Source organism: Pongo pygmaeus, chromosome 16 (assembly GCF_028885625.2).
Source record: "Pongo pygmaeus isolate AG05252 chromosome 16, NHGRI_mPonPyg2-v2.0_pri, whole genome shotgun sequence".
NCBI lineage: Eukaryota > Metazoa > Chordata > Mammalia > Primates > Hominidae > Pongo > Pongo pygmaeus.
Window position 1 is genome coordinate 35,182,079 of NC_072389.2, and position 14,804 is coordinate 35,196,882.

Here is a 14,804-nt window from a genome sequence, read left to right on the forward strand (position 1 = left end):
CAGCAGAGGGGAGCTTGGGGACTGACATCCCAAAGGCCTGGTCCCCTCCTTGCTCTCGCAGCCAGTCCTTGCTCTAGGACAGTGACCCATGTCTGCAGCCCGATCCAGCCCACCCACAGAGCCCGGCGTCCCAGAGCTGCTGGGGTGCACGGTGGTCGGAAGGTGAGTGGCTGGGCAGTCCTCCGCAGGGCTGCTGCCAGGTATCAGCCTCGGAGGTTTCCCTGAAACAGAGCCAACGCCCCCCCAGACCTGAGCAGACCGCATGGGCGTAGCGGTCAGGAGACCGTGTACCCCAGAGGTGTCTGAAAAATGCTCCCAGGAGGAGGACGCCAGGCTGCTGAGGCCTGTGGCTGACACCAGGGGGCAGGGCGGGGCGGCGGGGACAGCGTCCGGAGGAGGGAGCCGCCCAGATCTAGCCCGGGGGGGCGAACGAAGAGCGGGCGTGGTGGGCGCTAGCTCCGGCTCACGGTATTAGGCCTTGGGGACATCGCTCGGTGACACGAGAGCCTCGGGCCCCCGCCGCCCCGCGCCGTGGCCGGGATGGGGAATACAGCCCATGCGTGCGGCGCCCGACGGCCTCTCTCCGCACGCCCGAGCCCCAGTGCAGGCGGAGGCCCGGCCCCTTTGTGCCTGGAGTGTCACGCGCGGGCGCTCCTGCCGCCGCGCCTAGGAGAGGCCTCCGGCACCCCGGGCCCCTTTCCAAGCACAACAGCGGCCCTGCCGCGGCCCCGCGCTGACCCACTTTCCCTCCCGCCTCCTCAGCCCGAGGCCGATAATCCAGCGGCCGCCGCCAAGCAGGTGCGAGCCGTCGGGCGGGGCGCGCGGGAGGCGGAGAGGATGGGCCCCTGAACCACCCCGCGCGCCCCGCCTCAGCCTCCCGGGGCGAGCCAGGTTTCCGGGGCGGGGGCCGCGAGGAGGAGGAGGAGGGCAAGGCGGGGTAACGGGAGGGAGAGGACCCGGGGAGGGGAGGGAGAGGGGGAGGGGCAGAAGAAGAGGGGAAGGAGGGCAGAGAGATGAGCGAGAAAGAAAGGAGGGGTGCGGGAAAGGAGGAGGGGAAGGAGCGGTGGGAGGAGGAGGAGGGGTGCGGGAGAGAAGGGCTGAGGGAGAGGCGGAGGGAAACCGCACCCCTGCCTCTTTCCTGGGCCGAGGCCAGCCGGCGAGGAAATGTTGAAATGGGCGAAGTGCACATCCGCCTCCAGGCCTAAGGGGTCTAGGGCTCAGGCCGCACCGACCCCGCCCTTCCCAGCCCTTCCTGCCAGACCTCTGCCTCCGATGGGCGAGCCCTGTTGCTGGGAGGCGGTTCACTATGGAGCCTGGACCCTCCCCACAGTTCAGCCCGCCGGAGGCGTGTGCACTTTCAGATGAGAGCACTTGTTCACCGAATGACCGTGCGTACTTGGGGGGAAATCTGGCCCCAGAACCTCGAGGAGCAGGATGGCTAATGCTGAGTGCCGTGGCCTGGCACTGGGAAGCGCCGGTCCTCAGTCCCTTTCCCTGCTCCTGGGCACCCCAGGCCCCTTGGGGCTTTCTTACACTGCCTGAGGCAGACCTGGAAGAGTCCCCTGTGCCAGGGCAGGGGCTTTGCCTGCTTCATCCTTGTTCACCCCTGTGCATAGCTACTACGTATTACCTACCCACCTGTCCACAAGTGTCAGTGCCTGATATAGGAAGTTACAGTAATTCACAAATAAATCTATCACAAAGGGACATGGATACTCACATTTCTTTCTTACCGCTACTTCCAAGCAGCCATTGTTAATGGGTGCGTGTGTACAGTTCTGGGCACATACCAACATGCACGGATGCGTGTTAACCTGCTTTGTATAGAAGAAACGGGGTCAGGATATCATAAAAAGAATTAACAGGTAATGAGTATTCATCAAATGCCAAGATCTTGGTCTGAGCACTTTGCAAATATTAATTTAATCACCACGAACCTCAGTAAAGTTTATTACTATTACTCGCATTTTTCAGATGAGGAGCCTAAGGCACAGAGAGGTTAAGTAGCCTGCCCAGGATCACACAGCTACTAAGTACGGAAGTCAGAATTTGAGCCTGACTCCAGAGCTCATAAGGTAACAACGAGGCCTCCCACTTTTTTATGCGTATTATTCCATGAATTACTGTTTCCACTAAGAATATGTTCTTTTCTGCAACCAGTGGAAGATTCCTAGAAGAGGAACTGCTGGCTATGTGGCATTGAGATTTTTCTTTTTTTTTTTTCTGAGATGGAGTCTAGCTCTGTTGTCCAGGCTGGAGTGCAGTGGCACGATCTCAGCTCACTGCAACCTCTGCCTCCCGGGTTCAAGCAGTTCTCCTGCCTCAGCCTCCCGAATATCTGGGATTACAGGCGCCTGCCACTATGCCCAGCTAATTTTTGTATTTTAAGTAGAGATGGGGTTTCACTGTGTTGGACAGGCTGGTCTTGAACTCCTGACCTCGTGATCCACCCGCCTCGACCTCCCAAAGTTCTGGGATTACAAGCATGAGCCACCGCGCCCGGCTGTGTGTTTGAGATTTCTAGAGACATTAGTAAAACCCTCCAAAACAGTGGGGACCTTACACCAGCCTGCGGGCTCAAGCTCCATACTGGACCTCCACCTCCCCAGCCCCCACTCCCGCCCCACCAGAAAAGGACTCTCCATCCCCTTCAGGTCATAGAGTAAGGAAAAGGGAAGCTTCAACGGGCCCATATGGCCCTGGTAATGGGCACAGTGACATTTGGGCAGAGAACCCCAGGGCCCTGCATCTGCAGACCTGGGACAGGCAGAGAATGTCCAATGGGGGTGCTAGTGGCATTGCCTGGCCGTGACTCTGTCCAGCTGTGGCATCATGTCCCATGGCCAAAGTGTCCAAGCAAGCCTGCTTCTGCCATTGACCTAGGGAGGCCTCTTGACACCTGCTCATTTTCCAAGCCTGTTCCTCCTGCATCCTCAAGATTCGGAATGCCCTCCAAAATAAGATCTTTTTCTGTAGTTGTTACTATGGGTTAAGAACCCTCCTGTCTGATACATACAACTGATTACAAACTTTTAATTTTTGCCAATCTGATAAGCAAAAAAAAAAAAGAAAGTAGTTCACAGATTTAGTTGACATTTCCTTTTTAATAGGGAGGTTGGGTAGAGACTTCTTGCTTTGCTCATGCCTGTAATCCCAGCACTTTGGGAGGCTAAGGTAGGAAGATCCCTTGAACTCAGGAATTCAAGCCAACGTGGGCAACACAGCAAGACCTCATCTCTACTAAAGAAAAAAAACAATCCATTTTCCTTTTCTTCCAGCCCAACAGATCTGTGGCTGGGCAGCAGCTGCTGAGCTCAACCACAATTCTAGCCTGCTTTACAGTTAGGCTTGTCCACAGGACCAAGTTCTCAGTGACAGAGTAAGAGCAGGCCTGTGATAGGAGGCCTATCTGGGCCTTTCTGTACCTGGGCCTCCAAGCTGCCTAGAATCTGGCTGTGGCAGTGCCCAAGGGGAGGCGAGCAGCAGGAGAGAAGGGTCCTGGGGTTTTGGGGAACCAGGAGGAGCAGAGCTGCTGCTCAGCTCAGACCCATAATCTGAGAAAGAAAGAGTGATGGCTCATTTTATGTGTTAACTTAAATATCTGGCCACATCACTCAGATATTTGATTAGACACTATTCTAGATGTTTTTATGAAGGTACTGATTAATTAATTGGTTGATTGAGACAGAGTCTCACTCTGTTGCCCAGGCTGGAGTGCAGTGGCACAATCTTGGCTCACTGCAACCTCCGCCTCCCAGGTTCAAGTGATTCTCGTGACTCAGCCTCCCAAGTAGCTGGGATTACAGGCACGTGCCACCATGCCTGGCTAATTTTTGTATTTTTAGTAGAGATGGGGTTTCACCATGTTGGCCAGGCTGGTCTCCTGACCTAAAGTGATCTGCCCACCTCGGCCTCCCAAAGTGCTGGGATTACAGGCCTGAGCTACCACAACCGGTGAAAGTACTTTTTAAGATAAGATTAGCATTTAAATCAGAAGATTTTGAGTAAAGCAGATTATTCTCCACAATGAGGGCAGATCTCATCCCATCAGTTGAAGACCTTAAGAGAAAAGAGACTGACCTGCTCTGAGCAAGGAGGAATTCTGCTGGCCGACTGCTTGTGAAGTCCAACTTGCAATATCGGTCTCCACCCTACCGGCTTACTCTGCAGATTTTGGATTTACCAAGCCTCCACAACCGCAGAAGCCAATTCCTTAAAATAAATCCCTTAAAACAGTTCCCTAAAATAAATTCTTCAAAATTCCTTAAAATAAATGTGTATGCATGTGTGTCTGTGTATATATATATCCTATGTCATGTCTAATATAGATCTATAATATATATTAGATAAATATACACATACTTATCATATATATGTTTGTGTGTGTGTGTTTCTCCTATTGCTTCTGTTCTCTGGAGAACCTAATACAGAAACAGATCTGTTTATTCTTCTAGCCTCTGTATCATCAGGCCTCTTTGTTAGAGCAGATGAGCTTTATTACCCTAACTAATTCAGACGTTGATTCGTTTTCATGCATGTACATACTTCTCATTTAGCTTCTATTATCTGCCTGTATTTTAAGGTTCTTTGTCTTAAAATGTTATGACTCCAGGAATGTTACATATTAAGTATATTAACTTTTTGACTATTATATATCTTGCAAACATCTTCTTGTAATCAGTCACTTGTCTCTTTATTTTATTTGGAGCGGCTTTCAACCTAGAGCAGTGGTCCCCAAACCCAGGGCTGCAGACTATTCCCTGTCTGTGGTTTGTTAAGAACCAGGCTACATAGCAGAAGATGAGTAGCAGGCGCAGGAGCATGACCGCCTGAGCTCCGCCTCCTGTCAGACCAGCAGCGACATTAGATTCTCATAGGAGCACAAACCCTACTGTGAACTGTGCATATGAGGGATCTAGGTTGCGCACTCCTTATGAGACTCTAATGCCTGATGATCCGAGGTGGAACAGGTTCACCCTGAAACCATCCCCCGCTCAGCCCGGGTCTGTGGAAAAATTGTCGTCCATGAAACTGGTCCCTGGTGCCAAAAAGGCTGGGGACTGCTGACCTAGAAGATATATTAGTTATGACTCTTGGTGCATACTCGTGACAAAAATCCCACTCAACCTAGTATAATGCAGAGGACAGTTCACTGAGCAACTCAAATAATTGCCACCTTTACAATATTGACGCTTCCTACAGGAAACATAATACATCTCTCAATTTATGTCCTTTAATACGATTAAACATTTTTCTTTAGGTAGGTTCTCCAGAATTTTGGTTATGCCTATGCCAAGATTATTTATGATTGTTGTTGGTATTGCAAATGTCCTCTCCTATTGATTATTTAATGGTATCTATGGAAAGTATTGATTTTTGTATATTTGCTCTGTGCCCACTTGCCATCTAACTGGTTCTTATATTTTATTGAACCTTTCAGAGGATATGAATTATGCTGATTTTAATGTCTTCTTCTGATTCCTGCATTATTATCCTCTTTTCTCCAGGGTTCTGTCTACTTCTTCTGCAGGCTGTTGGTTTCCTTCAGATGTCTGGGGATTCTTGATTGTCTGATCCCATTTGTAAATGAACGTCCAGAGAGTGGTTTTCAAAGTGAGATCCATGGACCCCTAAGGGTTCTTAAGACTCTTTCTGGGTGTCTGCAAAGCCAAAACTATTTAATAGGAATAAAAAAGACTTTTGTTTTTCCTAATGGGTGTTCAGGTGCTCACTTCAGCAGCACATATTCAAATGGGTGTTCAGTGGAGTTTTCCAGAGTCTACATGATGTGTGTTATCACTACAGCTTGAAAGAAGGAGGTATGAAAATCCAGCTGTTGGCTGGGCATGGTGGCTCATGCCTGTAATCCCAACACTTTGGGAGGCTGAGGCAGACAGACCACCTGAGGTCAGGAGTTTGAGACCAGCCTGGCCAACATGGTGAAACCCCATCTCTACTAAAAATACACACACACACACAAAAAATAGCTAGGCGTGGTGGTGCATTCCTGTAATCCCGCAGAGGTTGCAGTGAGCCGAGATTGTGCCACTGCATTGCAGCCTGCGTGACAGAGTGAGACTCTGTCTCAATAAATAAATTTAAAAAATTAAATACATAAAAATTAAATACATAAATACATAAAAATAAAAAAATACAATAACAAAAAAGAAAATCCAGCTATTAAGCCAGACTTTGTTTTGTTTTGTTTTGTTTTGAGACAGTTTCACTCTTGCTGCTCGGGCTGCAATGCAGTGGCACCATCTCAGCTCACTGCAGCCTCTGCTTCCCGGGTTCAAGCGGTTCTCCTGTCTCAGCCTCCTGAGTAGCTGGGATTACAGCCACGCACCACCACGCCTGGCTAATTTTTTGTATTTTTGGTAGAGACGGGGCTTCACCATGTCGGTCAGGCTGGTCTCAAACTCCTGACCTCAGGTGACTCGCCTGCCTCGGCCTCCCAGAGTGCTGGGATTACAGGCGTGAGCCACCATGCCCAGCACACTGGGGAGATTTTTAAAAATATAAAATGGGCCAGGGGTGGTGGCTCACGCCTGTAAACCCAGTACTTTGGGAGGCCAAGGTGGGTAGATCATCTGAGGTCAGGAGTTTAACACCAGCCTGACCAACATGGTGAAACCCCATCTCTACTAAAATACAAAATTAGCCGGACATTGTGGCGCATGTCTGTAATCCGAGCTACTCAGTAGGCTGAGGCAGGAGAATCACTTGAATCCAGGATGTGGACGTTGCAATGAGCCGAGATAGCGCCATTGCACTCCAGCCTGGGTGACAGAATGAAACGCTTCTCAAAAAAATACATATATATAAAATATGTATATATATAATAATATATAATATAATATATTATATATAATAATATATAATATAATATATTATATATAATAATATATAATATAATATATTATATATAATAATATATAATATAATATATTATATATAATAATATATAATATAATATATTATATATAATAATATATAATATAATATATTATATATAATAATATATAATATAATATATTATATATAATAATATATAATATAATATATTATATATAATAATATATAATATAATATATTATATATAATAATATATAATATAATATATTATATATAATAATATATAATATAATATATTATATATAATAATATATAATATAATATATTATATATAATAATATATAATATAATATATTATATATTATTATATAATATAATATATCATATAATAATATATAATATAATATACTATATATAATAATATATAATATAATATATTATATATAATAATATATAATATATTATATATAATATATATAATAATATATAATCTATTATATATAATAATATATATTATATATAATAATATATTATATATTATATAATATACAATAATATATAATATATTATATACAATAATATATTATATATAATATACAATAATATGTAATATATTATATACAATAATATATAATATATTATATACAATAATATATAATATATTATATACAATAAAATATAATATATTATATACAATAAAATATAATATATTATATATAATAAAATATAATGTATTATATATAATGTATTATCTATTATATAGAATATATTATATATAATAATGTATAGAATATATTATATATAATAATATATTCTATATAATATATAGAATATATTATATATAATAATACATATAATATATTCTATATAATATATTTGATATATTATATAATATAATACATATAATATATTCTATATTATATATAATATATTATATATAATAATACATATAATCTATTATATATCATAATACATATAATCTATTATATATCATAATACATATAATCTATTATATATAATATATATTATATATAATACATATAATCTATTATATATAATATATATTATATATAATAATATATATTATATAATAGTATATATTATATATAATATATCATATATTATATCATAATATATGATATATTATATAATAATATATCATATATTATATCATAATATATGATATATTATATAATAATATATCATATATTATATATAATAATATATCATATATTATATAATAATATATTATATATTATATAATAATATATAACATATTTTATATAATAATATATAATATATTATATAATAATGTATAATATATTATATATAATAATATATAATGTATAATATATTATATATACTAATATATGATGTATAATATATTATATATACTAATATATGATGTATTATATATAATAATATATCATATATTATATATAATAATATATCATATATTATATATTATAATATATGATATATTATATATAATAATATATCATATATTATATATATAATATATGATATATTATAATATATATGATATATAATATATAATGTATGATATATAATAATATATAATATATGATATATAATAATATATGATATATGATATTATATAATATATGATATATAATAATATATATAATATATAATATATATTATATAATAATATATAATATATAATATATATTATATAATAATATATAATATATAATATATATTATATAATAATATATAATATATAATATATATTATATAATAATATATAATATATAATATATATTATATAATAATATATATAATATATATCATATATTATATAATATATATAATATCATATATTATATAATAATATATATCATACATTATATAATCATATATATCATATATTATATAATCATATATATAATATCGTGTATTACGTATAATAATATATAATATCGTGTATCATGTATAATAATATATAATATCATGTATCACGTATAATAATATATAATATCATGTATCACGTATAATAATATATGTAATATCATGTATCACGTATAATAATATATAATATATATCACGTATAATAATATATAATATCATATATCACGTATAATATATAATATATATCACGTATAATATAATATATAATATAATATATCACGTATAATATAATATATAATATAATATATCACGTATAATATAATATATAATATAATATATTATGTATAATATAATATATAATATAATATATTATGTATTATATAATATATAATATAATATATTATATATAATATAAAATATAATATATAATATAATATATATAATATAATATATAATATAATATATAATATAATATATTATATATAATATAAATATAATATATTATATATAATATAAATATAATATAATATATTATATATAATGTAATATATAATATAATATATTATATATAATATAATATATAATAATATATAATATATAATATATTATATATAATATATAATATATATAATATACATAATTATATATAATATATAATATATTATATTATATATAATCGTAAATATAATATATTATATATAATCGTAAATATATTATCTATAATCGTATATATAATATATTATATTGTATATAATCGTATATATAATATATTATATTGTATATAATAGTATACAATATATTATATTGTATATAATAGTATACAATATATTATATTGTATATAATAGTATACAATATATTATATTGTATATAATAATATAATATATTATATTGTATATAATAATATAATATATTATATTGTATATAATAATATAATATATTATATTGTATATAATAATATAATATATTATATTGTATATAATAATATAATATATTATATTGCATATAACAATATATAATATATAATATGTAGAAATTATATATCATAATATATAATACATAATACATAATATAATATATCATATAATATATATATAATATATAATATATAATATAATAATATATAGTATAATATATATAATATATATTATATTATATAATATATAATATATTATGTAATATATTGTATAATATATAATATAATATATAATATTATATCATATAATATATGATATATATTATATCATATATTATATAATGTATATCATATAATATATTATATGATACATAATATATTACATATTATATGATATATATTATATATGATATATAGTATAGTATATATCATATATACTATATTATATATGATATATACTATACTATATATCATATGATATATGATATATAGTATATAATATATGATATATTATATATGATATATAATATAGTATATAATATATGATATATCATATATCATATATGATATATCATATATCACATCATATATCATATGTGATATCATATATCATATGATATATCATAGATATATCATCTATGATATCATATATCTTATTATATATTATATTGTATATTATATATTATATGATATATATTTATATATGATATATAAAATATAATATACATTATATATCATATATAATATATATTATATATATAAAATATATAATATATAATATAACATAATATACATTATATGTTACATTATGTATATGTAATATTATATTTTATATATTATAATGTAATATATAATACATAATATAATATGTATAAAATATATATGTATTTTTATATATACAATAGATGTATACATACACACATATATGTATAATGATATACATGTATAATGATGTCACTCTGCTTACTAAATAAACTATTTTTAGAAAAAATGTAGCTATTTGCTTTTTATTTTTTGAGACGAAGTCACCCAGGCTGGAGTGCAGTGGCACGATCTTGGCTCACTGCAACCTCTGCCTTCCGGGTTCAAGCGATTCTCCTTCCTCAGCCTCCCAAGTAGCTGGGATTACAGGCATATGCCGCCACGCCTGGCTAATTTTTGTATTTTTAGTAGAGACGTGGTTTCACCATGTTGGCCAGGCTGGTCTCCAACTCCTGACCTCAAGTGATCTGCCCACCTTGGCCTCCCAAAGTGCTGGGATTACAGGCGTGAGCCACCACACCCAGCATGTATAAGTGTTATTTATGTTAGCATGCCATTATTATTATTTTAAAATAAATGAATATTTAAATTTTTTTCCACTTGAACTTCTACTACCGTAAATATTGATAGATAAACTCATATGAATGAAAGCTCGCTGAGACCCTCAGCCATTTCTAAGAAGGTGAAGGGTTCCTGAGTGCAGTGTGTTTGCGATGTCAGCCTCAACCAATCATTCTTGCCGTGCAGAGTAGTTCTTGCACACAATTAAACCACCACTGTCTGGCAACCCTGGCACCACTGGGCACTTGTGGTCATGGAGACAGGCCAGGACGTTGCAAAGGCAGAGTGCCTTCCTGGGCCTCTGATCTGGGCCGCTCTCCCTGTCAGTGTGGCTGACGGTGCCTGGCAGTCACCTGGGTGGGCCCCTGCTTCTCTCTTTGGGCCAATGTTGGCTCTGGAGGCTGCCGGTGCATCTTTGTCTTCAGTCTGAATGCTGCACTCAGACTTTACCCTGGGGACAGGCAGGACACTGCCTCAGCCACCTGGGTAGCCCTTTGTGTGCTTACCGCATCCAAGCTCCATGACTCATTCCTTCTCCACTGCCCCCACCCTACCCCATTTCCAGACTTGAGATGGTCTCCCACCTGCAGGCCATTGGCTCTATTGCATTTCACCACAAATCTGATCTCCTCTGCTTTATATCTTCCAGAAATTCTCCAATGTTCTAGTCTGTTGGTGGCATTTTTCCTGGTTTTCAAGGACATCTAAGTGTTTTTATATTTATCCTACTACATCAGAGGGTGGGGGAGATAGGTAGGAGAGGTGCAGTTGAGCCTTGAACAATGTGAGGGTTGGAAAGCCAACCCCTCACGCAGTCAGAAACCCTTGTATAACTTCAGGCTCCTTCCAAACTTAACTAATAAATAGCCTACCGTTAACTGGAAGCCTTACTGGTAACATTAAAAAGTCAGTTAACACGTACTTTGTATGTGTATTTATACTGTATTCTTAGAATAAGGTAGGGAAAATAAAATGTCATTAAGAATATCATAAGAGAAAGTATTTACTAAGTGGAAGTGGATTATCATAGAAGTCTTCATCCTCGTTGTCTTCACGTTGAGTGGCTGAGGAGGAGGGGCTGGTCTTGCTGCCTCAGGGTGACAGACAGGAAGACATGGAGGAGGTGGGAAGGGAGGCAGGAGAGGCAGGGACACTTGGTGTAACTGATTGAAAAACATCCCTGTGGATGGACCTGTACAGTTTGAACCTGCGTTGTTCAAGGGTCCGCTGTGCTTGAAAGTGTTTAGCCAGCAGTCCTGAACGAAATGTAAACAATGGTTGAATGAAGGAGCAAGGGAGCCTAAGGGTGGGAGAGGCGGGTGTCGGCAAAGACCTTCCTCCAAGACAGGGTTGTTGCGAAGGGCAAATGGTGACTGATGATCCACAAGAAGGCGTACCTGTGTGACAGCACCTGTAAGCCAGGTGGGATCAGTGCGGCCTGTGGTCTGCTGTTGTCATGTGGAGCTCAGCAAACGGTGGAAGTCCTAGGGGGACAACATACACAGCTTAGCAGCAGCTGCCCCTCTCTTCGGGCCTAATTTAGCCAATGGGAGTTTAATTTAGCCACGGGGGCGTAATTGCTAGAAGAAAAGAGAATAAAAAACCTGATGCCCTCACCGCCTTCCAATCCCGACTCTTCAGGAAAAGCCTGGCTCTCCGACATCTCCAGAGCGCCTGGCCAAGCGTGAGAAGGCGGGGTGTAGCGGGGATGTGTGTGGGGGGGGGGGGAGGGGGGTGGCAGGATGCTCCCCAGAGGCGGAGAGCGTCGCGTGGGGGGTGCTGCAGGCGGCCTGGGAGTTTGGGGGCGCCGCCCTTCCTCCTGCCTTCGGCCCAACCAGTGGATACTGTCGAGTCTGTTGTGGTCCCCTTCTTAGGAAAAGCACAGAGAGCCCTTTAAAAATGTTGACCTGACAGCAGCAGGGGGCCCAGGGTGACCACGGAGCAAATCAGGGAAAGGAAACTTAGGTCGCCACACATTTGATTTAAAAGAAAATAACTTCCCTCCTGAAGCAGGGGCTGGGGTAGGTGCCCTGGCACAGGCACAAAACCAGAGCCAACCCTTGCCGCTGCTCCTGAACGTCCGGCCACACCCTCCGGATATGGGAAAGGCTTTCTTCTCTATTTCAAATGACCCTGTTTCGCCTTTTTTAGATGCAAATGTTTATTTGGTCTGACTTTGAAATACCTCGGAGCAGCTGAAATAATTGAAGGCAGCCCTGTAAAAAGCAGCACTTCCCGATTTTCTCACAGGCAAACCCTCTGCTGGGGCCGCCAAGGGCCCCCATGAGACACCTGAGGGGCAGCACAGCCCCTGCTTCCCTGGGCCGTGCTGGCCGTGCCACAGCTGGTCACCCGCACGAGGACCTCGAGATTGCCCTGCAGACTGGCACTTCTCCGGGGAAGTGATGGCAGCTGCCATGGAGCCAGCATTTGTCGGGGACCTGGCACGTAGGCCACCGGCTCTAGGAGAGGGATGAGGAGCTGTGGGGCTCACGTTTCAGGGATTAGCTTGTGTAACTTGACTTGTTCCCCCAAATCCTACAAGTACAGAGAATATGCAGAAATCTGTGAGAGAAACAACCTTCCGCAGCTCGTTGTTGTGGGGATTAAATTAGTAAGATGCCTAGAAAATATGATTCAGGAGGAGTGTGGGTGCGTGTGACTTGGTGGTGGGTGGGCTCCACTCACCACCTTCCCTCCACACTTGTCCGAGGCATTTGAACCAGAGCAACTCTATTTCGAATAGCGGCCGGTAAAATAAGGCTAAGACCTACTGGGCTGCATTCCCAGATGGTTAAGGCATTCTAAGTCACAGGATGAGATATGAGGTCGGCACAAAATACAGGTCATAAAGACCTTGCTGATGAAACAGGTTGCAGTAAAGAAGCTGGCTAAAACCCAAAATGGCAACAAGATGTGTCCTCTGGTGGTCCTCACTGCTACACTCCCACCAGCACCATGACAGTTTACAAATACCATGGGAACATCAGGAAGTTACCCTGTATGGTCTGAAAAGGGGAAGCATGAATAATCCACCTCCTGTTTAGCATATCATCAAGAAATAACCATAAAAATGGGCAACCCACAGCCCTTGGGGCTGTTCTGTCTATGGAGCAGCCGTTCTTTTACCCCTTTACTTTCCTAATAAACTTACTTTCACTTTATTCTGCGGACTCGCCCTGAATTCTTTCTTGCCCAAAATCCAAGAACCACCTCTTGGGATCTGGATCGGGATCCCTTTCCTGTAACACACCCACTGAGAAATGCTTGCTGATTTGATGGTTTACAGTGTCAGGGGCTGCCGTAGTGTCACCTCATTTTATAGATGAGAAAACAGCATCAGAGTTTTTTGTTGTTGTTGTTTTTTGAGATGGAGTCTCACTCTTTCCCCCAGGCTGGAGTGCAGTGGCATGATCTTGGCTCACTGTAACCTCTGCCTTCTGGTTTCAAGCGATTCTCCTGCCTCAGCCTCCCAGAGTAGCTGGGATTACAGGTGCCCACCACGCCCGGCTAATTTTTGTATTTTTGGTAGAGACGTGGTTTCACCATGTTGGCCAGGCTGGTCTCGAACTCCTGACCTCGTGATCCGTGGGCCTCCGCCTCCCAAACTGCTGGGATTACAGGCGTGAGCATCAGAGTTTTTAAATCAGAACTGGAGCCTGAGCCTGACAGGTGCCAGAACCTGGCCTTCCCTGAAGAGCTGGCACGCCCCAAAAGTTCGCCAGCTCTCCCTCTTCTGGTGTGAGGTGTGGGTGGTTTCGTTCTTGCGCCTGCCCTGTGGTTGGCCGACGGGTGTGCAGGGGGACCTCTATTTTGCTCGGTTTTGCCTGGGACCATGTG

The 14,804-nt window shown here is 39.1% G+C and overlaps 1 protein-coding gene across 2 annotated transcripts; it reads left to right on the forward strand.

The window, feature by feature from the left end:
- Positions 1-265: 265 nt before the first annotated feature.
- Positions 266-14,128, forward strand: LOC134738266 (uncharacterized). Of its 2 annotated transcripts, none has more exons than XM_063652527.1 (2): positions 266-798; positions 13,116-14,128. In XM_063652527.1, the coding sequence occupies exons 1-2, from the start codon at positions 541-543 to the stop codon at positions 13,161-13,163; spliced, it is 306 nt and encodes a 101-aa protein (XP_063508597.1). In that variant the 5' UTR covers positions 266-540; the 3' UTR covers positions 13,164-14,128. The 2 variants fall into 2 exon arrangements, with proteins under 2 accessions (XP_063508597.1, XP_063508595.1); XM_063652525.1 differs by lacking the exon at positions 13,116-14,128 and adding an exon at positions 1,331-1,954.
- Positions 14,129-14,804: the final 676 nt, after the last annotated feature.

Coding starts and splice junctions, on each gene's coding strand:
- LOC134738266 (XM_063652525.1), top strand. CDS start 541: ATGGGGAATACAGCCCATGCGTGCGGCGCCCGACGGCCTCTCTCCGCA. Junction 799..1,330: donor CAGCGGCCGCCGCCAAGCAG/GTGCGAGCCGTC, acceptor CCCTCCCCACAG/TTCAGCCCGCCGGAGGCGTG.